At 44.3% G+C, this 20,524-nt stretch overlaps 2 protein-coding genes and 1 long non-coding RNA gene across 20 annotated transcripts in view; 1 reads left to right on the top strand and 2 right to left on the bottom strand.

The window, feature by feature from the left end:
• The first annotated feature begins 22 nt into the window (after positions 1-22).
• LOC140606222 (uncharacterized) lies at positions 23-16,536 on the top strand. 4 transcript variants are annotated; one of them, XR_012008596.1, is made up of 6 exons: positions 23-773; positions 1,227-1,300; positions 9,025-9,101; positions 9,796-9,901; positions 10,367-10,896; positions 12,632-16,536. It is a non-coding gene; the product is annotated as an uncharacterized lncRNA (long non-coding RNA). The 4 variants fall into 4 exon arrangements; XR_012008597.1 differs by having other exon boundaries at positions 23-348; positions 10,367-16,536; XR_012008598.1 differs by having other exon boundaries at positions 9,842-9,901; positions 10,367-16,536.
• Positions 2,415-12,441, bottom strand: RSKR (ribosomal protein S6 kinase related). 13 transcript variants are annotated; one of them, XR_012008594.1, is made up of 13 exons: positions 12,126-12,441; positions 11,487-11,735; positions 11,303-11,398; positions 11,133-11,201; positions 10,706-10,775; positions 10,363-10,485; positions 10,147-10,187; positions 9,860-9,887; positions 9,659-9,748; positions 9,486-9,574; positions 9,251-9,361; positions 9,015-9,090; positions 8,682-8,815 (listed from the first exon to the last, which is right to left on the bottom strand). XR_012008594.1 is itself a non-coding variant. In XM_072779332.1 (12 exons), exons 1-12 carry the CDS (start codon positions 12,180-12,182, stop codon positions 3,954-3,956), a joined length of 1,134 nt encoding a protein of 377 aa, XP_072635433.1. In that variant the 5' UTR covers positions 12,183-12,441; the 3' UTR covers positions 2,415-3,953. The 13 variants fall into 13 exon arrangements, 12 of the variants coding, with proteins under 12 accessions (XP_072635433.1, XP_072635425.1, XP_072635428.1 ...); XM_072779332.1 differs by lacking the exons at positions 8,682-8,815; positions 9,015-9,090 and adding an exon at positions 2,415-4,064; XM_072779324.1 differs by lacking the exon at positions 9,015-9,090 and having other exon boundaries at positions 4,246-8,815.
• Positions 12,586-20,524, bottom strand: part of BLTP2 (bridge-like lipid transfer protein family member 2) — a 29,957-nt gene continuing 22,018 nt past the window's right edge. The window contains exons 27-39 of one of the 3 annotated variants that reach the window (XM_072779322.1): positions 19,844-19,943; positions 19,256-19,438; positions 18,779-18,900; positions 18,136-18,291; positions 17,932-18,053; positions 16,665-16,845; positions 15,537-15,627; positions 15,011-15,117; positions 14,740-14,875; positions 14,505-14,635; positions 14,230-14,331; positions 13,790-13,924; positions 12,586-13,380 (exon numbers count right to left, since the gene is read on the bottom strand). In XM_072779322.1, coding sequence (XP_072635423.1) covers positions 13,198-13,380; positions 13,790-13,924; positions 14,230-14,331; positions 14,505-14,635; positions 14,740-14,875; positions 15,011-15,117; positions 15,537-15,627; positions 16,665-16,845; positions 17,932-18,053; positions 18,136-18,291; positions 18,779-18,900; positions 19,256-19,438; positions 19,844-19,943 — 1,749 coding nt within the window. In that variant the 3' untranslated portion in view covers positions 12,586-13,197. Of the gene's footprint in view, positions 13,381-13,789; positions 13,925-14,229; positions 14,332-14,504; positions 14,636-14,739; positions 14,892-15,010; positions 15,122-15,536; positions 15,628-16,664; positions 16,846-17,931; positions 18,054-18,135; positions 18,292-18,778; positions 18,901-19,255; positions 19,439-19,843; positions 19,944-20,524 lie in introns of those variants that run through there. The other 2 variants (XM_072779323.1, XR_012008593.1) reach the window with 2 other exon arrangements.

The following is a 20,524-nucleotide window of genomic DNA, read 5'->3' as shown; positions in this document are numbered from 1 at the left end:
CCACGCCCCCGCCGCCCGGCGGTCGGCGCGCGCCCGCTGGCTGGACGGACACCCACCAACAGCACTCGCGGCGCAGGAGCCGGCTGGGGGGCTGGAAGCACACCCCGGGCCAGGCCGGCTTTGCGGCCTCACCTCGGCGCCGGTACCCAGACAGCTGGAGAGTCAGCTACCTCCCGCTTGCAGTGGGCCACCCTCACACCCTGTCAGAAAAGTTGTCTCGGTTGCCTGGCCTGAGGAGGCCTCTCCTCGGGTCTGCCTTAGTTACCTGGCGCCTTAGCCAGACCGGAAAGAGCCTTGGGGTGCGCGGAAGGGAGAAGTGATGGAAAGTCCTGTAACGAACGAGGCCAGGTGGGTCCGCGCGTAGGCCCTGTGTCGGGGTGGCCTGAGGTGGCCTTGAGCTGGAATGTAGGCTCTTCGGACTGTCTCGTGTTTCCCTGGGACTTACCTCAGGGCCTGCTACAAGTTTACGGGAACGACAGCTAGCAAGTATTGAACATTTATTATGTACCTGGCACTTCCAAATGCTTTCTCTATAGTAACTCCTTGAACCCTCCTAAGGACCTATGAAGTAGGTATAAATACCACCCTTTTGCAGACCAGAACCTAAGCCCTAATAAAATTGGCCCAATGCCCCGCCGGTAGTAAATGGCAGAGTCGAGATTTCAACCCACCACGCCACCAACTATAGGACTATATTCTTCTGTCGGCTTGAATCCCCTCCGTGGAAAATCTAGCCATGGAAGGTGGAATTGATTTTTGGAAACAGCCTAACGGTAAGTACTCAGAGTTAGAGTCTGTGATAAAGTGTGTTCCTTGCGACACTCACTGTACCTTACTTACACTCTGAAGTCTTAATGAAGTTGGAAAAGGAAATCATACAAGGAGGAAGAACTATAATCTGTCATGAACTGTAGGCATGAGCTTCCGTAGAACCCTGTGGTCTGATAGCATAGCCACTAGCCACATGTGATTCTTGAGCACTTCAAATGTGGCTAGTCCAAACTGAGATGTTTATAGGTGTAAAATACAAACTGGGTTTCGAAGACTTTGTATGTAAAAAAGAATATAGAATATTTTTTAATATTGATTACATGTTGAAATTATATTTTAGGTGTATTGGGTTAAGTAAAATACATTAATTTCACTTGTTTCTTTTTACGTTTTTAATGCGGCTACTGGCAAATTTAAATGACTTACAGAGCTTATATTATACTTCTATTGGACAGCACTGCTCTAGAAACATGACAGTCCCAGCCTACAGATAACAGTTGCTTGAATGGAAAACTGGAAGAAAGACAAGGTAAAAACACAAACTTGAGCCTGGGGTTTCCCAAGACTCGCAGAGGGAATCCCAAGGTCTATGTACTTCTGGTCGATCAAAAAGATTCACAAATAAAATAAGAGTGGAAAGTGGCAGAAGAACCAAAACAAAACTAAGTGCTACTGGTAAAAACCTGTATTTTTTTAAAAGATTTTATTTATTTATTCATGAGAGACACACAGAGAGAGAGAGGCAGAGACACAGGCAGAGGGAGAAGCAGGTTCCATGCAGGGAGCCCACCGTGGGACTCGATCCTGGAACCCCAGGATCATGCCCCGAGCCGAAGGCAGATGCTCAACTGCTGAGCCACCCAAGTGTCCCGATAAAAACCTGTATTATAGAAATGTGTCGATTGGAATGCTTATTCTTTGTCGCAGGTGGTATGTCAGAGCTAGGTGAGTAGCCAAAACGATATGGTGCTTCCAGCAGCAAATCAGGACAGATATGGAAGAGTAGATGAGTGGGAAAATACTATTATAAATAGGTAACAAACAGAATATTAGTATTGTTTTGCATAATTTTTAAAACTTGGGTTTTTTTTTTTTAAGATTTTATTTATTCATGAGAGACTCAGAGAGAGGCAGAGACACAGGCAGAGGTAGAGGTAGTAGAGGCAGAAGCAGGCTCCATGCAGGGAGCCCGATATGGGACTCAATCCCGGAGCTCCAGGATCATGCCCTGACCCAAAGGCATTCGCTCAATCCCTGAATCACCCAGGCATCCCAAATTTGGTGGTTTTCAAATTATAAAAATAATCGATGCCTGTTATAGCAAGTGAAACAATGCAATGCAAGCGTGTTTTAAAGGCAAAGCCTCCCCCCTCCATTCTACCTGCCTGAGGTAATCAATAGTGTGTACACCTTTGTAAAACATATGCATACACATACACAGGTTCTGTATGTCTATTTTATACACACATTTTCTCCCCTAAAATTAATTAATATGTAGAATGGGGTCTCTGGGATTGAGGGCCAGTGTCTTTTTTCTCCACTTGTACTTCTCTTTCCCATTTTTTCATTCTCTGTGACACACATGAAAGGGAAGAAAGTATTGAAGTCTTTACAAAAATTACACCATTTCTTATACTTCTGCATTTTTCCCCCTCATTCAATGTCTTATATAGAGCCTTCTTCTTCTTTTTTTTTTTTTTTTAAGTGAACTCTACTCCCTCCTAACATGGGGCTTGAATTCACAACCCAGGATCATGAGTGGCATGCTCTACCAACTGAGCCAGCCAGATGCCCCTAGTAAAGACCCTTCTGTGTCAACGATATAGATGTAATTGATTCATCATTTCATATTCCTTGCCCTTTTTAAAAAATAGGTTATGTCTGTTCTAATTTGCAAGGGTTTGTGATGTCATCACATTATGAATTTTTTAAAATTTGCTTTTGTCCATTGACTTTATTAATAGTATCTTTGGCCGTACATATAGGACTTTTATGTGGTGGAGTTAAGAGCATCTTGATCGAGTCATTCATTTTCCAGATTTTTTTTTTTTTGAGATTTTATTTATTCACAGAGACAGAGACACAGGCAGAGGGAGAAGCAGGCTCCATGCAGGGAGCCCGACGTGGGACTCGATCCACGGTCTCCAGGATCAGGCCCTGGGCTGCAGGCGGCACTAAACCGCTGCGCCACCGGGGCTGCCCTGTTTTCCAGATTTTTATGTAAATATGTTTTTATAGTGTTTTCATTTTCTGTTTTGGTTTAGTTATCTCCTCCATCCCTTGATTGTAGGTCTAATCTCCCAAATGTTCTTCTAAAACTTTTAAATGTTTTGACAATCACATTTAAATCCTTAATGTAGGGCAGCCCCGGTGGCGCAGCGGTTTAGCGCCACCTGCAGCCCAGGATGTGATCCTGGAGACCGTGGATCGAGTCCCACGTCGGGCTCCTTGCATGGAGCCTGCTTCTCCTTCTGCCTGTGTCTCTGCCTCTCTGTGTGCGTCTCTCATGAATAAATAAATAAATATTTAAAAAAATCATTAATGTATATGGAATTAAGTTTTATATATATATGAAGTAGGGGTCCAAATATTTTTAAACACTTGTAGTTTTACTTTATTTTTAATCTCTGTGCTTAACATGGGACTCAGACTTACAATCCCAAAATCAAGATTCACATGCTCTACCGACTGAACCAGCCAGGTACCCCAACACTTGTAGTTTTTAATTTTAGGATTAGAAAAAAAAATTTTAGGATTAGAGATTACTTATTTTGTAAAAATCTAAATAAACAACCCAAATCAGCAGCTCTGTGAAGTACACACCAGGCAGTTCTATGTGAATTCAAGAATGAAACTGGAATTAGTAGCCCTGCTACAATGTATGTGTATATGATGTGTATGATGGGAGTACTGAACAAAGGAGGCAGTGTGACAGCTGCTAATCAGTGGGCTCCATAAACCAGCAAAACTTTATGGAAATAACGATGTTCTCAGAACTATAGGGAAGAAGCTAGCATTCTTTTTTTTTTTTTTTTTTTTTTGTAAATAATCATTCCTGATTTATCTATTAGAACTCATCATAGCAGTTGTATTTGCTAGGGTTGCTATATAACAAAGTACCAGAGACTCAACAGAAATTTATTTTCTCATAATTCTGGAACTAGAAGTCTGAGATCAAGGTGTCAGCAGAGTTGGTTTCTTCTGAGGCTTTTCCCACTGGCTTGTAGATAGCTGTCATCTCCCTGTATCTTCACTTGGTCTTCCTTCAGTGTGTGTCTGTGTCCTAATTTCTTCTTTATAAGGACATCAATCATTGGATTAGGGCCAACCCACATGACCTCACTTTAACTTAATTATGTCTTTAAGACTATCTTCAAATACAGTCCCATTCTTAAGTACTGGGGGTTAGGACTTCAACGTATGAATGCAGGGAGGGGGAGTGCAGGGGAGACATAATTCAGCTCGTAACAGGAGTTAATAATGCAGTGAATATGATTTTATTTAGTTTTGTTTTTCAAGATTTTATTTATTTATTCATGAGAGACACAGAGAGAGAGAGAAAGAGAGAGGCAGAGACACAGGCAGAGGGAGAAGCAGGCTCCATGCAGGTAGCCTGATGTGGGAGTTGATCCCAGGTCTCCAGGATCAGGCCCTGGGCTGAAGGCGGCGCTAAAACGCTGAGCCATTGGGGCTGTCCTATGATTTTATTTTGAAAAAGCTTCGACAAGATTTTTACATTGAAGATTCTATGTAAAGAAGTAACTAAGTAAGGAACTGTGATTACCAATTTGTTAAATCAAGAACAGATCAATATATGGTGAAGAAACTTAGAGGTAAAAAACAACGGGTAGAACTACAAAGATAGTTTTCTAGAAGAATATAAGGATTGGTGTTAAGAATAATCTTACATTCTTAGAAAATATAGAAGGGATATAGCATAAAATATCTAAACTGATAGGTATATTTGATTTCTTCTAGGTAATGAAAAATCAAAGCATAGAGTTAGACTTAAATGATATCAGGTTGTATATAAAAATATTTTTTTTTAAATTTATTTATGATAGTCACAGAGAGAGAGAGAGAGGCAGAGACACAGGCAGAGGGAGAAGCAGGCTCCATGCACCGGGAGCCCGATGTGGGATTCGATCCCGGGTCTCCAGGATCGCGCCCTGGGCCAAAGGCAGGCGCCAAACCGCTGCGCCACCCAGGGATCCCCTATAAAAATATTTTTAAGTGAATTTCATGTGGATAAGTAAAAGGTATTATATTTATAGGTTAGTGATTCTAAACAGGTGGAGGGACGGCAGGAAAGAATGCCTTTCAGGGATGAGCATATTAAAACTGGGGGTGAAGACAGTGCTTTTTCAAATTATACCTTTTGAAACTTTGATTTTCTATCACCCCTTCCATTCTACCCTGAGAATAACTGCTATAGTGCCCCACTGATTGAACAGAATACATTAAAAAATGTCCACATGTGATAAATTATTCAAACTACACTTATAGGACTATGGTCTTAAAGCTACCTAATATTACCTAAGAAAGGGACCTTAGTGACATATCACCATGTCTGAAAGACCTTAAACCAATATGCTGCTGTGACCAAAGAAGCTATATGTTAAGTGACCTGAACATTAATTAATACTGGACCACAGGACACCTGGGTGGCTCAGTGGTTGAGCGTCTGCCTTTGGCTCAGGGCGTGATCCCGGGGTCCTGGGATCAAGTCCCACATCAGGCTCCCCTTGAGGAGCCTGCTTCTCCCCTCTGCCTGTCTCTGCCTCCCTCTCTGTGTCTCTCATGAATAAATAAAATCTTTAAAAAAAAAAAAAAAAAAAACACTGGGCCAGACACACAGTACCATAAAATTATCTACATTTGCCCTTTGAAAAAGCATCACAGAACTCTGAAGCCCATCCCCCAACAATCAAGAACCAGTGATTATAACCCCTTCATTCTATATATAGAATGGGAAAACTAAAATCCAGAGAAGTTAAAATAACTTGTGTAAATACTCTGAGATAGTGGTGGATCCAGGCACCTAATACTCTTAACTACTTTAGAAACCATTAGTTCCTATTTCTAGTATTTAGGGCTTTTATCCAATATGCAGTATGTTCACTACAACTTAAAAAAAAATGTAGTAAAGCTAAAAAAGGGTCTAAAGAGAAATGAGATAATCAAAAGCATTAACGTTACACTATTCATTTATATCCCAACCTCGTCCAAAAAGGCTTACAAAGACGGAGATAATAATATAGTAAGAAAAAAGATTAAAACAGAAAAAAGAAAATAAAGGTAGGAAAGGAAGATGGAACCAAGAATGCGGCTAGCATACAAAACATTCAACATGAAGTCCTAAACACTTGATGGAAGTGGACCACAAATTAGGCTCTACTTGGTTTAGCACTGATATGAAGAGAAAAATACAGTCTATTGACTATTTAGTGTCTTTAAGGTAAAACCAAACAGCAATTCAGGAAAAGCACAGCTGGGTCCAGAGGAAATTTCTCCCATGCATCATTAAACAGAACATTACGAACTATAATGATGAACACCGTTTACAATATCCACAGCAATTAATTAAATTTCATAGGGATTTTCCTACAGATTGCCAAAGTACAATCCAGAAAAAGCAATTTGCAGAGGCCAATAAAATGCCAGCTACGTACAAGGAAAATCTGGCTTAATCCAGGGAACAGAATTAATAAACACAAGTATACTGAGTACTTTCCAGACTCTCTTTGGTCTGTAAAGAGAGATCAGATATAATTGAAAAATAATAAAAATGAAGATTTTGAGGGGCACCTGGCTGGCTCAGAAAAGCATGAAACTCTTGATCTTGGGTCGAGTTTGAGCCCTACATTGGATATAGAGATTACTTAAATACAAATAAATTGTTTTTTAAAAAATGAAGGTTTTGAGAAGTTAAAAAATAATGAAAAGTCCTAAAGGCCAGAAATGTATATAAAGTTAAGGTCCAGATGATTTTCCTTACTAAAGGAAAAGGTTTTTTTTGTTTTTGTTTTTTTTTAGGAAAAGGTTTTTGAAATACATCTAACCTTAAATCTTAAGATTGATGTCATGCCTCTTAATCTCTTGGTTTGCCCATCAGAAACTGAATCCTAGGGACACCTGGGTGACTCAGCGGTTGAGCGTCTACCTTCATTTGGCTTAGGTCATGATCCCAGGGTCCTGGGATTGAGTCCCACAGCAGGCTTCCCGGAGGGAACCTGCCTTTCCCTCTGCCTACGTCTCTGCCTCTCTCTCTGTCTCTCTCATGAATAAATAAATACAATCTTTTTTTTTTTTTAAGATTTTTATTTATTTATTCATGAGAATACACAGAGAGGAGAGAGAGGCAGAGGGAGAAGCAGGCTCCATGCAGGGAGCCCGATCCAGGATCCCAGGTCTCCAGGATCAGGCCCTGGGCTGAAGGTGGCGCTAAACCACTGAGCCACCAGGGCTGCCCAATAAATACAATCTTAGAAGAAAAAAAAAAAAAGAAACTGAATCCTAGGCTCTGTAGGGAAATGATCAATTTAAGAACTTTGTTCTTTTTTTTTTTTTTTTTAAGATTTTATTTATTTATTCATGAGAAAGACAGAGAGAGAGGCAGAGACATAAGCAGAGGGAGAGGCAAGCTCCTTCCGGGAAGCCTGCTGTGGGACTCGATCCCAGGACCCCGGGATCATGACCTGAGCCAAACAAAGGTAGACGCTCAACCGCTGAGTCACCCAGGCGCCCCAAGAATCTTAGGTCTTTTGAAGAGGTTTTGTTTTGGAAAAAAAAATTCTATAGCTATTCCAATTAGCCTTAGAAGACATTTAACCCACACTTGTTTCTGTTCCTATTCCTCACATTAGGCTGTTAGATTCACTTTTGAAATTTTTAAAAACTGGATTACAGACTGGCTTTGAGCCCCAGATCATATGTCTTAGCTGCATATTTAGGGGTTAAAATGCCAGCTTTTGAGACGTTTGAAAAACATTCATACTGTTTCCAACAAGCCTATTAAACACATAAATAGCACCTTGAGACCCCATGAAGTATCATTATTGCTCAAGAAAGGAAATGTGGGAATCCCTGGGTGGCTCAGCGGTTTAGCACCTGCCTTCAGCCCAGGGTGTGATCCTGGAGTCCAAGGATCGAGTCCTACATTGGGCTCCCTGTGTGGAGCCTGCTTCTCCCTTTGCCTGTGTCTCTGCCTCTCTCTGTGTGTGTGTCTCTCATGAATAAATAAAATCCTTAAAAAAAGAAATTAAAAAAAAAAAGAAATATGGCAGGGGCACCTGGGTGCCTCAGTCAGTTAAGCATACGACTCCTGATTTCATCTTAGGTCATAATCTCAGGGTTGTGAGCTTGAGCCCCAAGTTATTGGCTCTGAGCTGGGCATGGAGCCTGCTTAAGATTCTTGGTCTCCCTTTACCCCTCCCCTATAATAAAGAAAAATAAAGAAAGGAAATATGGCAGAGAAACAAGGAAAGGGAAAAGTAGAATAAGCCTCTGACTGAAAGCTTCAGGGTATGAGCACTGGAGAAATGAAGCAAAGGAAAAGGTCAACACTCTGAGATGTTGAATTGAGAGCTGGGTTGTTATACTCGCTTCGGCAGCACATATACTAAAAAAAGAGAGCTGGGTTGTATTAGAGGGTGGGGAGGGATAGGGCCATTGTGGCTGCCAATAGCAGAATGTCCAAGATTTGAACTCTGGTCCAATAAGTAGAACAGAATGGTAACTGGATCATTAAGGTAGTCATACTAAGTTGGCAATGGAGAAATCCTCAGGTTCCCAGATGGGCCCCAATCTACAGTAGAGGGGCTCAAGCAAGGCTGGGATGGTTCAGGTAGGACTCCAGGTTACAGTCAAAATCCTTGAAAAGCATGGATTCCGATGGAGTGGGCTGAGTAGCTTGTGTCTCCATGACAAAGTTCATTGGCTGCTTCCGGAGGAGCTCTGGGTCAAAGGCCACACCCCGAAAGAAAGGGTGGACCTGGAAGTGATGCAAGTAACGTAGTCGATGGAGGGGATTCTGGCATAAGAGCTGAAGGCAAATAGAAATGAAGGATGAGGGACTGGAATGGGAAGGGGGCTAAACAGAAAACTGGAGAAGAAGTTCACAGAGCTGTGGAGGGCAGGAAGAAGAATCCAAAAAAGGATTTGAAAGAGAGAGAAACAGACTAATTTGGGGGCAAAGGTGGGAATAAAAAGGTGCTGTATTGACTGGTAGGAGTAACACTCGCCTTCTTTCAGAAGTGATCTGTTCTGGATGGGGAGGATACTTGAAGGATGAGGAACTCAGAAGTCAAATCTGAAGTGCTGTTTAGAGGGTAAGTGGTGAGGGTGGTACTTGATCAAAATGGAACACACCCCCACCCCACCCAGATTATTAGAGGAATGGGGAAATATCACTTCAGCAATAGGGAAGGAGAGAATGAATGGTTTGGTAGTCAAGAAGGAAAATTGTGTTCACCCTTACCTCATGGAGCAGGAGTGAGAGCCCCTGGTTAAGAGAAGATGGGATCTCAGAATCATAGTAGGTCACACTTGACAACATGGCCACATGATCTCTCTCTGCAGCCACTGGGAACTGAGTTAAGGGGGAGGGGGCACGTATCACTGCTTGGCAGGAATAAGGCAAGATTTCCTAAGGTCTTCTTCCCACTACAGGGAAAAGCCTCTCTCTTTGCCCGACATCCCTACCATTCTCTCACCTTCCCAGTTGCCAGAGAGAAAAGCAAGACACCCAGGGACCACCAATCAGCAGCATGGTTGTAAGGCCCTCCACTCAGGACCTCTGGGGCTAGATTTGAAGGACAGTTGTCACTGGTATCAATTGGCTATCCTCCAACCAATGCTTACCCACCAGCTTTAGCCCCTCTCTCACCCATGTACTGAAGAGTGCCACAAATAGTATAGGCTCGGGCTCCCTGGGGTAGGTGGCGAGACAGACCAAAATCTGTCAGTTTCAGATGGCCTGTGAAAGATAAGGCAACAGCACCACTCTGTTCCTCCCCTTATTAGCCATGACTTATTCCCAAACTGAGGGTACCTCTCATTCTGGAGCTAGGAAAAGAAAAGGACTTACCTTGTTCATCCAGAAGGATATTCTCCATCTGAAAAATCACAGGTGAGAAGTTATTAGTCATCCTCTTCCTTCCAACCCTCTTTCATCATGTATACCTACCTCCCAGCTGAGAAAGATGCCCTATTCAGCATTCAAGCCTATACTTTGATGGCCCTTGCCCAAATCCTTAGTGGCTTATGAGGGCCCTAAGGTCAGCTGTTCTCAGCCCCTCCCCCCTCCGCCTACTTAGATCTGTTGAAACTTCTGAGGCCCCACTTTAGATAAAGAAAAAAAGCACATAACTCTACCTTCACATCTCGATGGATAATGCCCAAGTCATGGAGGTAACCTGTGGATGACAGCAAGTATGGGGTGTGCTAAAGCTCTCCTATGTTTCCAGATTCCCTAATAGTTCCCATCCCATTCCTATCCTAGTTCTTTGACCTCCAGGGTTAATATCAGTTCTCTCTGCCCCTCCCTCTTAATTCTTCCCTCATTTCCATTACCATTCCTGTTTCACTTACACAGCACCAGAACCAGTTCAGCAGCAAAGAGGCGGATGGAAGCCTCAGCAAAGCAGCCAACAGAGGACCAGAGGGAGTACAGATCTGTACTGCAGTAGCTGCACACTGCAAAGTACCAGAAGTCTAGGCAATATTAGAGGGTTACTGTGTCTGGGCTCAAAGCATTTTATTTTAGGCTTCTTGCCCAAACTCATGCCACCTATTGTTCCCTCTCCCTTTGAGAGATAAAAGTGCTCTGGGAAGGAAAACAGTGCAAAGGGAGAACAAGCCAAAGGGATGGGTAATCTCAGGTGGAGAGTACAACAGAAGGACTCTTGGGAATGAGGAGAAACCAGTCACTCACTAATGAAGAGGTGCCGTTTTCCCTGCCAGCTGTCCCCCAAACTGTGTACAAAAGGATGCTTGATCTGTCGCTAGGAATGAAGAAAACAGGAAGTTACGGAGGAAAAAGGTCATTGGGGATCAAGGCGGCCAAGAAGTCAGGATTTACCTAGTTGTGCAGAAAAGGAGCTGCTGCCCCACCTCTTGGTTCAGGTGAACTAAATCCCAAAACCAGCAGGATACTGAGAAACACCTAAGACATGCTGGAGGGACATACTAGACACGGAAGGACCTAGAATTAACTGATAACTACTTTTCCCAGGATCTACTTTGGTTGAAGCAGAGGGAGGGGACAGAACCAGGAAGAGCAGGACAGTTGGACCGGAAAGGTGCTTTCTCCACCTGCGGTTTAGTTCTTCCTAGGATCCATTCCTGGGCTCTGTGCATACCTGGATGCTAACTTCCTCTTTGCATTGCCTCAGGATGTCTCTCTGTAGGACCTTTACCTTGGGCACCACCTATAAAAGGAGAGGAGTGATGACTCCTATAGGTTATGCCCACCATACCTTTCTGAAATCAAGATTGGAGGCAGGGACTAGAGAATGATGTGGAAGAGTACCTGGATCCCTACCTTCACTGCAAATACTGCTTTCTGGCCACAATCTAGCACTTTGAGGACTGTTCCAAAGGAGCCTTTAGCCACAAGGCCTAAAATCTGTAGAGAAATGGAGTAGGGCTGTTGAAACTCTAGACACTTCTAGATATCTCCCCAAGACTGATACCCCTTCCAGGGACTGACCTACCTTCAGCTGGTGATGCCCCCTCAGGGGCCTAATGGGAAACTCCGGCAGAAAAAGGTTGACGAACTGAGGCACTGGCCACTCAGACAGAGGCTTCTCTATTAGCAATGGGGCCAGCTCCGGGGGTTCCTGGTGTAGGCACTGATGTCTCCGTAGTCCCCACAACTCTTCCAGACCTGACCTGGTAGTCCCCACACCTGACCAGAGGCTCTTCCAGCCTCGGACCCAGGCACCCTGGATGTTGCCACCCTGCTAAGAACCAAGGGAGCCACTCTAAACCTCTACCCTTGAGGCATTACAAGTTCTGCCCATCTTAGAAGGTATACCCTCAAATCCCAATCTTAGAGATATGTTTTTGAGCACCAGGCAAATTTACCATTGCTCTTGCTTTAGGCCAAGGCCTAGATTTCCTGGATATGATTCAAATCCTGTAGAAAAGCAGTATTTGGACACTTTCCCTTTGAGGCATCAGAAATTCAGCCTGTGCCTCTTACTATGGGGTTGGGATATTTTCACAGCATAGCCTCCTGTTCCACCTCCACTATGGGCATCATTAACATTCTCCGCACCAGTCAGTTCCTAGGCCTTAAGCCCATACCCCTTCACCTCCCCTAAATAGGCTGCCAGAGCCCCACAGCCTACCTTATGAGAAGCAGCCACCGGGGCATGTTGCCCCTGCCGACAGCTCACTGTTCCCATTCAAAGCCTCTGCTTCCTCTCTCCTCCTGCTAAATCTGCTGTCTGTTACATAAGCAATTCCTCCCCTTATGCTACATTACACATGAGCCCCGCCTCTTCCTTGTTGTTCATGACTAGAGATGCAAATTGCTGCAGCCTAACCCCACTCTTATCCTCAAATCCTATCCCCCACCCCCACCCCAGTTATGAATAGGCTCATAGCCAGCACTAAAATGTGCAGAGACCTATTAGGGGGCCAGCGTCAAACCAGAGCTGGGAAGTATCCATGATATAGTTTCACAGGAGGGAAGAGGCCATCCTCAGAGTAACAGCTAAAGGATATGTCTTGGGTTGATGGGGAGGGACGGACACAGGTTGAACCCATATGCACTTAACACACCAAAAAAAAAAAAAAAAAAAAAAATCAACTTTAAATATATTTTTCTCTTTGTTTTCTTTCCATTCTCCAGGACATACCCCAAGGGGACCCATGGCCAGCCCTGGCACCTATTGCCATCTTCCCAAGTGAACTTGGCACAGATTGAAAAGGGGCTGATTTCCCCCCAGAACCCTAATACCTCTCATACAAGGCAGTGAAATGAGGAACAGATCAGCTCCTCCCCTCAAGTTTCCAGCACAGAGGGAGAGCAGTTACACTTAGAAATATATATTTATGTATTTATATATAGGTCTATAAAAATTTATCACACTTGATCAGAACTGTCCCTCCCACCCTTTCAGTTGCCCCCAAGGGAACCAGATCCTGATCCTGGACCCATTCCCTGGGTCTTGCTCTCTTGATGCCTCTGGCCCTTGGCCTGCTGATCAGTGTGAGGTAGAACTCAGCATTATTATCCACCGTATTCTGCAGGGAACAGGCCAGCTGTTAAAAAAGCACTGCCTCTCTCCACAGTACCCCGTGGTCTCCCAACCCCCCCAAATCCTGATAGGTGAAGGGAGACGCCTCCCACCCCACAAGTCCCTGGGGCCTGAGCCAGAGTCAGATCCTGTACTGCAGCCACTCTTGGATGCTGGATCACTTGCGCCTGCCAAAGATGGACTTCTTGCCAGGGTTCTTGTTGCCCACACTTAAACCGATGAGGAGCCGGGCTTTCTCCTCCTCTTCTTGCTGCTGCATGTTGAGGTCTGATTTAGTTTCTAGCTTTCCTCGGACCTCAGACCCTGTTGCAGGCTTCAGCCTTAGCTTCTCTTTGATTACCTAATAAGTTAGGAGAAGGGAAGCATTAGTGGGATAAGCAAAATAAATCAATGTGAACCAAATCAATAAAGATTTATTAAGCTTACATGAAGACACAATGGGGCAATTCAAATTATAAAATTATCTCTGCTGTTAAGAAGCTTACAGTCTAATTAGAACCCATTCTGAACCTGAAGTTGCATCAGCCCTCAGTTTCCTAAAAATCAACAGTAGTTAACATATATGAAACACTCAGTAAACATTTAATTTAGTCATCTGACCAAAGTCATGGAGAGGGCAGCTCACTTCATTCACCCGTCCATTCCCAAGGCTGCTTGTCCTACATATGTCCTACAATGAAATGCTCCTGAGCCCAGGATCTGTTTGCCAGCCCCTGCTAACCAAAGAGCCATGAATTCTGCCGGGATACCTGGGCAACTAGGGCTTTGCGGCTGTCCCTCTTGACAGCCATGGCAAAGTCTAGCCATGTCCATGTGTTGTTATGGTACTCCAGACAGGGCAGCACCAGGTTAAGGTCACCCCAATCCACACTGTTTTTCTCACCCTGCAAGAGAAGGAGGGGAAGAGGACAGAGAAAAGAAGAATGAAAAGATACATTAGCTGCCATTTTTAGTTCAAGCTAGTACTTGAGTCGGAAGTCTAGTACTTTCCTACAGCAGCAATTTACAGATACTGATTCCCCTTACCTCATCCTGTAATGGTACTGACTCCTGAAGGCAGTAGAGGGAATAGCAGATTATCACCCATAGACCAACTTCACAAACCAGATTGTCCATGACTAACTTTAATCTCTGATCTTATCTGGCTCCCTTCCCACCCTGTTCTAGAAAGTACTAGGGAGGAACAGACCTTGTAGCTGACACACAGAGGAACCTGTGGAATCTTTATGTAGATGAAGGAGTTGTTCATGGCAGCTCGCTCTTTCATCTTGTCAATATCATCCACAGGGTGCTAGGAGAGGCAGGAAAGGAGTGTGAGTCCCTGAAACCATCAGAAGAAACTCAGGAAAGGAGATGTCTCCATCTCCTTTCATCCCTGGAAAAGACTGAAAACATCCCCAGCTGGCCCAAACAGAGAACCTCAGGACTGTCCCATCTCTCCATGATCAGGGGCATGTCTGGTACCTCAGGTACTTTCCGAAATGATCTTCTGACACCAGAACTCCGGTTTAAGCCTTGTGCCACACCCTTCCCAGGGCCCAGTGGTGCTGCATCATCTGTAGCAATCAGCTGCCGAGGCTTCACCACTGGTATTCCTATGAAAATGCAAGCATACCAGCTGCTATCCTCTTTTTGAAGCTTTAGCTATCTCTGGGGCCACTACCCCAGTCTTCTGGAGCTCCACCATAAAAGTTCTCACCAGTAGTCACCAGTTTGGACTTATCTTCTTCATCACCAACCTCATCATCTTCCACACTTCGGCCAGGAAAGAAAAAGCCCATTATTCTATGAAAGAACTGGTGTGTCAGCTGGATGGTGAGAGGCACCACATTTACCTAAAGAGGAAAAAGGCTGAAGAAGCAATTAAGCTCAGATATCATCCCTCAGTTTACCTACCCCTAACATAGTATAACAACACACAGCTTTTGAGTGCCCTTTGTTTCTGGATCCCCAAAGGACTATATATTAACCTCAAAGTGTTCCTTAACAGAAATACCCCCAACAGGGGGCCGGACTTTGCTGAAGAGGCGGAGGGCGAGCTGTCGCCCAGACTGGCAGGAACTCTGGGGCCGCAGGACTACCTGTAGGATAAAGAGTGATAAATCAACCCACAAATCCATGCAGACTAAAAGGAAAAGCAATAGTCTTGCTAAGCTGGACAAACGTTCAACCTCTCAGATCACCACACTGTTTCCCATATTGGATTTATGTGGAAGGGCCCTTACAAATGGGCCCCTCCCTGTGTTAGGGGGCGCCTGGGTGGCTCAATCAGCTAAGCATCTAACTCTTGATTTCAGCTCATGATCTCAGGGCTGAGATCAAGCACCACATTGGGCTCCATGCTGAGCACAGAGTCCGCTTAGGATTCTCTCTTTTCTTCTCACTCTGCCCCTCCCCTCACTCATGCTCACTCTCTCTCTCTCTAAAATAAAAAAAATCTTAAAAATGCCCTATGTTAGGAAGCATGAGAATGGGATAGGAATGAGGAAATAAGACTTGCCTTATAAACTGCATTGGGGAGGAGGTTGTTCATAGTGAACCAGCCCAACTCCAGAAGATGTTCTGCTGTGTCATCAGACTTATTCACCTATAAAGACAGATTTCCACACACACACATACTATAAATAAGCCTTTTATCAGGAGCTTGCTAGAGGATTGCTACATGTTCTGTTTTCAGGTTCTCCATATGTTTAATCCCAACCTTTAGTATCTCTTTCAATTCCATACAATCAACTCACTCTTTAATCCAGAGTTTCTCGTGGGCACTACTGGCAAGGCCACTAAATGCCAGTAGTACTTCCCAGTCACTGTGATATTCAAAAATAGTCTCACATTGGGATCCCTGGGTGGCGCAGCGGTTTGGCGCCTGCCTTTGGCCCAGGGCGCGATCCTGGAGACCCGGGATCGAATCCCACATCGGGCTCCCGGTGCATGGAGCCTGCTTCTCCCTCTGCCTGTGTCTCTGCCTCTCTCTCTCTCTCTCTCTCTCTCTCTCTCTCTCTGTGACTATCATAAATAAATAAAAAGATTAAAAAAAAAATAGTCTCACATATTTCCAAACTTCCAGAGGGAAAGGGTACAGAATAATGAATCATGTTTTCTCCTCCATGCCATTGGTTACTTATTGCAGGAAAGCTGAATGTCAGTATAGAATTAACAATTCTATTCCAGGGTAGCCCGGGTGGCTCGGCGATTTAGCGCCGCCTTCAGCCCAGGGAGTGATCCTAGAGACCCAGGATCTAGTCCCACGTCGGGCTCCCTGCATGGAGTCTGCTTCTCCCTCTGCCTGTGTCTCTGCCTCTCTCTCTCTCTCTGTGTGTCTCTCATGAATAAATAAAATCTTAAAAAAAAAAAAAAATTCTATTCCAAGTTGGACTTGGACGATTACTTCCCTCTGGGCCATATTTCTAGGGATAATCTTATTCGATGAAAGAAGCATTTGTTCAAACTCATCTATATCTGTATTATTTTATAGTATAAACAGTTGTGTCCAAGAGGGATCTGTGCTCATGTCTCTATCATTAATATCATCATTAGCCTCTTTGTATCTCTTTCTGTAAGACTTCTGAGATAAATCAATGCCTTTCAATATGCTGCTTTTGTATGACCATATATACCCGATACCTTGCTGTAGAGGAACCGCTGCAGCTCCAGTTCAGCAATTCCTAGCTGTCCATCTTCCTCTGTCAAGCGCCATCGTGCCTGAGCAAAGTAGAACTCAGTGCGACGGACCACACTCACATCTTCTTGTTGCTTTCGCAACTCCATCTTATTGGCCTGCTGCAATTGGAAGTCCTTAAAACACCTATAAATGGACAGGAGGGCCAAAGCCAATAAGGGTAACGGCATTTGGGTCGGGAGTAGAGTGGAATGAGATAAACCCAGAAATGGACCTATTTTGGAACAGGTATTCCCTAAATTTTTTTCACTGGATTCATTGCTTCTCACATCTGGGGCCTGGAAGAATAAGTTCCATCTTTTAGTTCTGTAGCTGCTGCTGTTTTTTTTTTTTGTTTGTTTTTTGTTTTTTTAAGTATGCTCTATGCCTAATGTGAGACTTGAACTCATGATCCTGAGATCAAGAGTCACACGCTCCACTGAGCCAGCCAGGTGCTCCCCATAGCTAATAAAGTAGTCTCTGCCTGTTAATAAACCCCTACAGGGATCCCTGGGTGGCGCAGCGGTTTGGCGCCTGCCTTTGGCCCAGGACGCGATCCTGGAGACCCGGGATCGAATCCCACGTCGGGCTCCCGGTGCATGGAGCCTGCTTCTCCCTCTGCCTGTGTCTCTGCCTCTCTCTCTCTCTCTCTCTCTCTCTGTGACTATCATAAATAAATAAAAATTTAGAAAAAAATAAAAAAATAAACCCCTACAATTGTAACTGCAATTGTGTTCCTTACTGATCAACTTCAAGTCATTTTATTTTCAGAGACACTTGGGTGGCTCAGTTGTTGGGGGTCTGCCTTTGGCTCAGGTCATGATCCTGGGGTCCTGGGATCAAGTCTCACTTCAGGCTCCCCACAGGGAGCCTGCTTCTCCCTCTGCCTATGTCTCTGTCTCTCTCTCTGACTGTCATGAATAAATAAATCTTAAAAAAAAAAAAAAGACATTTTATTTTCAGTTCACCTGCATAGTTGCAAGGCCACAAAAGTGATCTTTCCAAACCATCTGATTTTCCCCTTTCCCAGGAGGTACTCTAATAAGAAGACAAAGGAAGGGCTCTCCTGTTCTCAATTCTTGGCCAAGTCCAGCAAGACTCATTCAGGAACTGCCCAAATCTACATCAGCCTTTGATAATGCACACTAGACCTAAAGACTATCATAACATGGGCAAAGAAGAGAAATCAATCCTAGCTGGCGTTCTGGAAAAAGAGAAAGAATGCTGTGGCACCTGATGAGAATATTAAGCTCTTCACTTTCCAGCTGTAGGCTAGCCTTCTCCTGGTTTAGCTGCAACTGGAGCTTTTGGTTCAGGTCAAGCAGGTTCTCATTCTTGCTGTCATCCTGCAAAGACTAGGGAACCAGGACAGGAGAGACTGAGAGGAGATCTCCCTTGTCCTAGGAGAACACCCTCTCAGACTGCCCTGATAACTACCTTCATGATAGAATATATCTGCTTTTCCAGCTGCCGTATCTGGGCCACATGCTGCCGCACAGCCTCTTGCAAATGTAATATGCTGCTACGTTGTTCCTCAGGATTGCTAGATATCTCAAGCTGGAACCTGACCCGCTGCTTCTTCTCACTGTGTTCCTGAAGGAATGGAAAAGGAGATGAACAAGATTTTTTAATAGACAAGTCTTGCAGTAAAGTGAAACAGAGAAAGAAACAAGGAATAAGGATCTCTTCTGGAAAGCTTACCTGTATCTGTCACCATTAGTAACAAGTGTAAGGGGTAGGCCAATGCAGAAGTAGTAAAAATTTCACAGTAAGCCAGTCCCACAGGGTAGGGATGGAGGTGATAGTGGGAACTAGTTACTGTTCTTAGAGATATTGAAGTGACTGAGTAGAGAACTAACCAAAAAAAAAAAAAAGGTAAACAAGCTCTATAGTCTTCGGAACACTCAGACCTTTCCTAGATAAGTGAAATTTCAATGGCTGCTGTTGACTAACAGGATGTACCAACCCCAAGGTCCTTTCTTCAATTTGAAGCATGGCTTTTCTTACTGGACACCAAATATAGCACAAGGTCAATGGGTTCCTATGGCTAACTGGCATTCTACAGGGGCACATTGCTCACCTTCCGCTTGGGTTCTACGTGAAGCAGCAGGTTGTTGACAATGTCCAGGATCATAGCATACTGAGCCGGGTTGGTAGAGATTTCCAGCTCATGATGAATAAGGGTGAAGGTATCCACAGCCCCTATGTAATTGTTAGCAGCTAAGTAAGAAACTCAAGTTTCTATCTACCCCACCTTCTAACCCATATTTGGAACCACTCCTGTTAGTTAACGCCATAGAAATGGATCAGTGAGAGATCCTTATGGGTAGGAAATATGTTTGCTTATTTTAGAATCAAACAATACCAATTTACCCCAGTTTCCCTCCAAGAGTACAGTTTATTGTCTTATGGCAAAACTTACATAACGTAGAGCAAAGTGAAAATGTTAATGCCCAGTCCACAGTGGGACTTTTAATAACACTACTAACTCAAAACCACTAAGGAAATAACACGAGTTCCCTAGTTCCCTTCTAAAAGCCTTTCAAGCCCTAAATACCTTCGTGTTTCTTTAGGAGATCTTCCTTTTCCTGGTTCTCATGGACCTCAGGTGGCTTAATCTGAGTTGCTAGTTCAGGATCAATGTCATGGCTGTAACTAATATAGTACATTCGGCAGCTACAGCGTGAAATGATCCGCTGGACTTGCTGGGCTTGTTGCGCCTCAGCTGGCTGGTTCCAATCTGGGAAGAGGTGGGAAAGAGAAAGACATTCTCAATAGCAGTATTGTAATAGCCTTCAGCTCCGTGTGATGTCTAGAGAACTCCAAACACTTGCTTTCAACCTAGCCTAACACAAAATGGTCCTACTCCAGCATATGGTAATCTTAAGAGCACATAAGAAGATACACGTGAGGGATCCCTGGGTGGCGCAGCGGTTTAGCGCCGACCTTTGGCCCAGGGTGCGATCCTGGAGACCCAGGATCGAATCCCACGTCGGGCTCCCGGTGCATGGAGCCTGCTTCTCCCTCTGCCTATGTCTCTGCCTCTCTCTCTCTCTCTCTCTCTCTCTCTCTGTGTGACTATCATAAATAAATAAAAATTAAAAAAAAAAAAGATACACGTGATGGGGAATAAGGGAGAACTGACCTGTGGTCGTGGTAACCATGCCTCCCACTGCCTGCCCGCTCTCCATCAGCTCCTGCACAGAATCCAGACTACGCTGCCGGTGCTCCTCAATATTCTTTACCTGAAGACAGAGATACAGGTACCTTTAACTCCTGGCCAACTGGGTCATAGATGCAAGTAGTTATATTTACCATCCAAATTTCTACTGCCTGGAATAGCTTGAAGGGTCTCCCAGGGTAGAAGACATACATGACTCTCTCTTGACCTAAACCACCCAAATTCTTCAAAGCCAAATGAGTTACATGCACATTTTACCAGACCTGCAGGCCTGAGGCAAGAAAGGGAAGCTAGATTAAAATCAAATCCTGGCAGCCTAGGTGGCTCAGCAGTTTAGTGCCACCTTCAGCCCAGGGCCTGATCCTGGAGACCTGGGACCAAGTCCCACATCGGGCTCCCTGCATGGAGCCTGCTTCTCCCTCTGCCTCTGTCTCTGCTTCTCTCTGTGTGTGTTTCTCATGAATAAATAAATAAAATCTTAAAAGTCATGGAGATGGATGGTACTGATGGTTGAACAACATTATGAATGTACTGAATACTAATGAACTTTACACTTAAAAATGGTTAAAACAGGGACGCCTGCATGGCTCAGCAGAGGAGCACCTGCCTTTGGCCCAGGGTGTGATCCTGGCATCCCAGGATCAA

This window comes from Canis lupus, chromosome 16 (assembly GCF_048164855.1).
Source record: "Canis lupus baileyi chromosome 16, mCanLup2.hap1, whole genome shotgun sequence".
NCBI classification, from domain to species: Eukaryota; Metazoa; Chordata; class Mammalia; order Carnivora; family Canidae; genus Canis; species Canis lupus.
The sequence above is the reverse complement of the archived record's forward strand: the minus strand, read 5'-3'. Positions and strand labels throughout refer to the sequence as shown.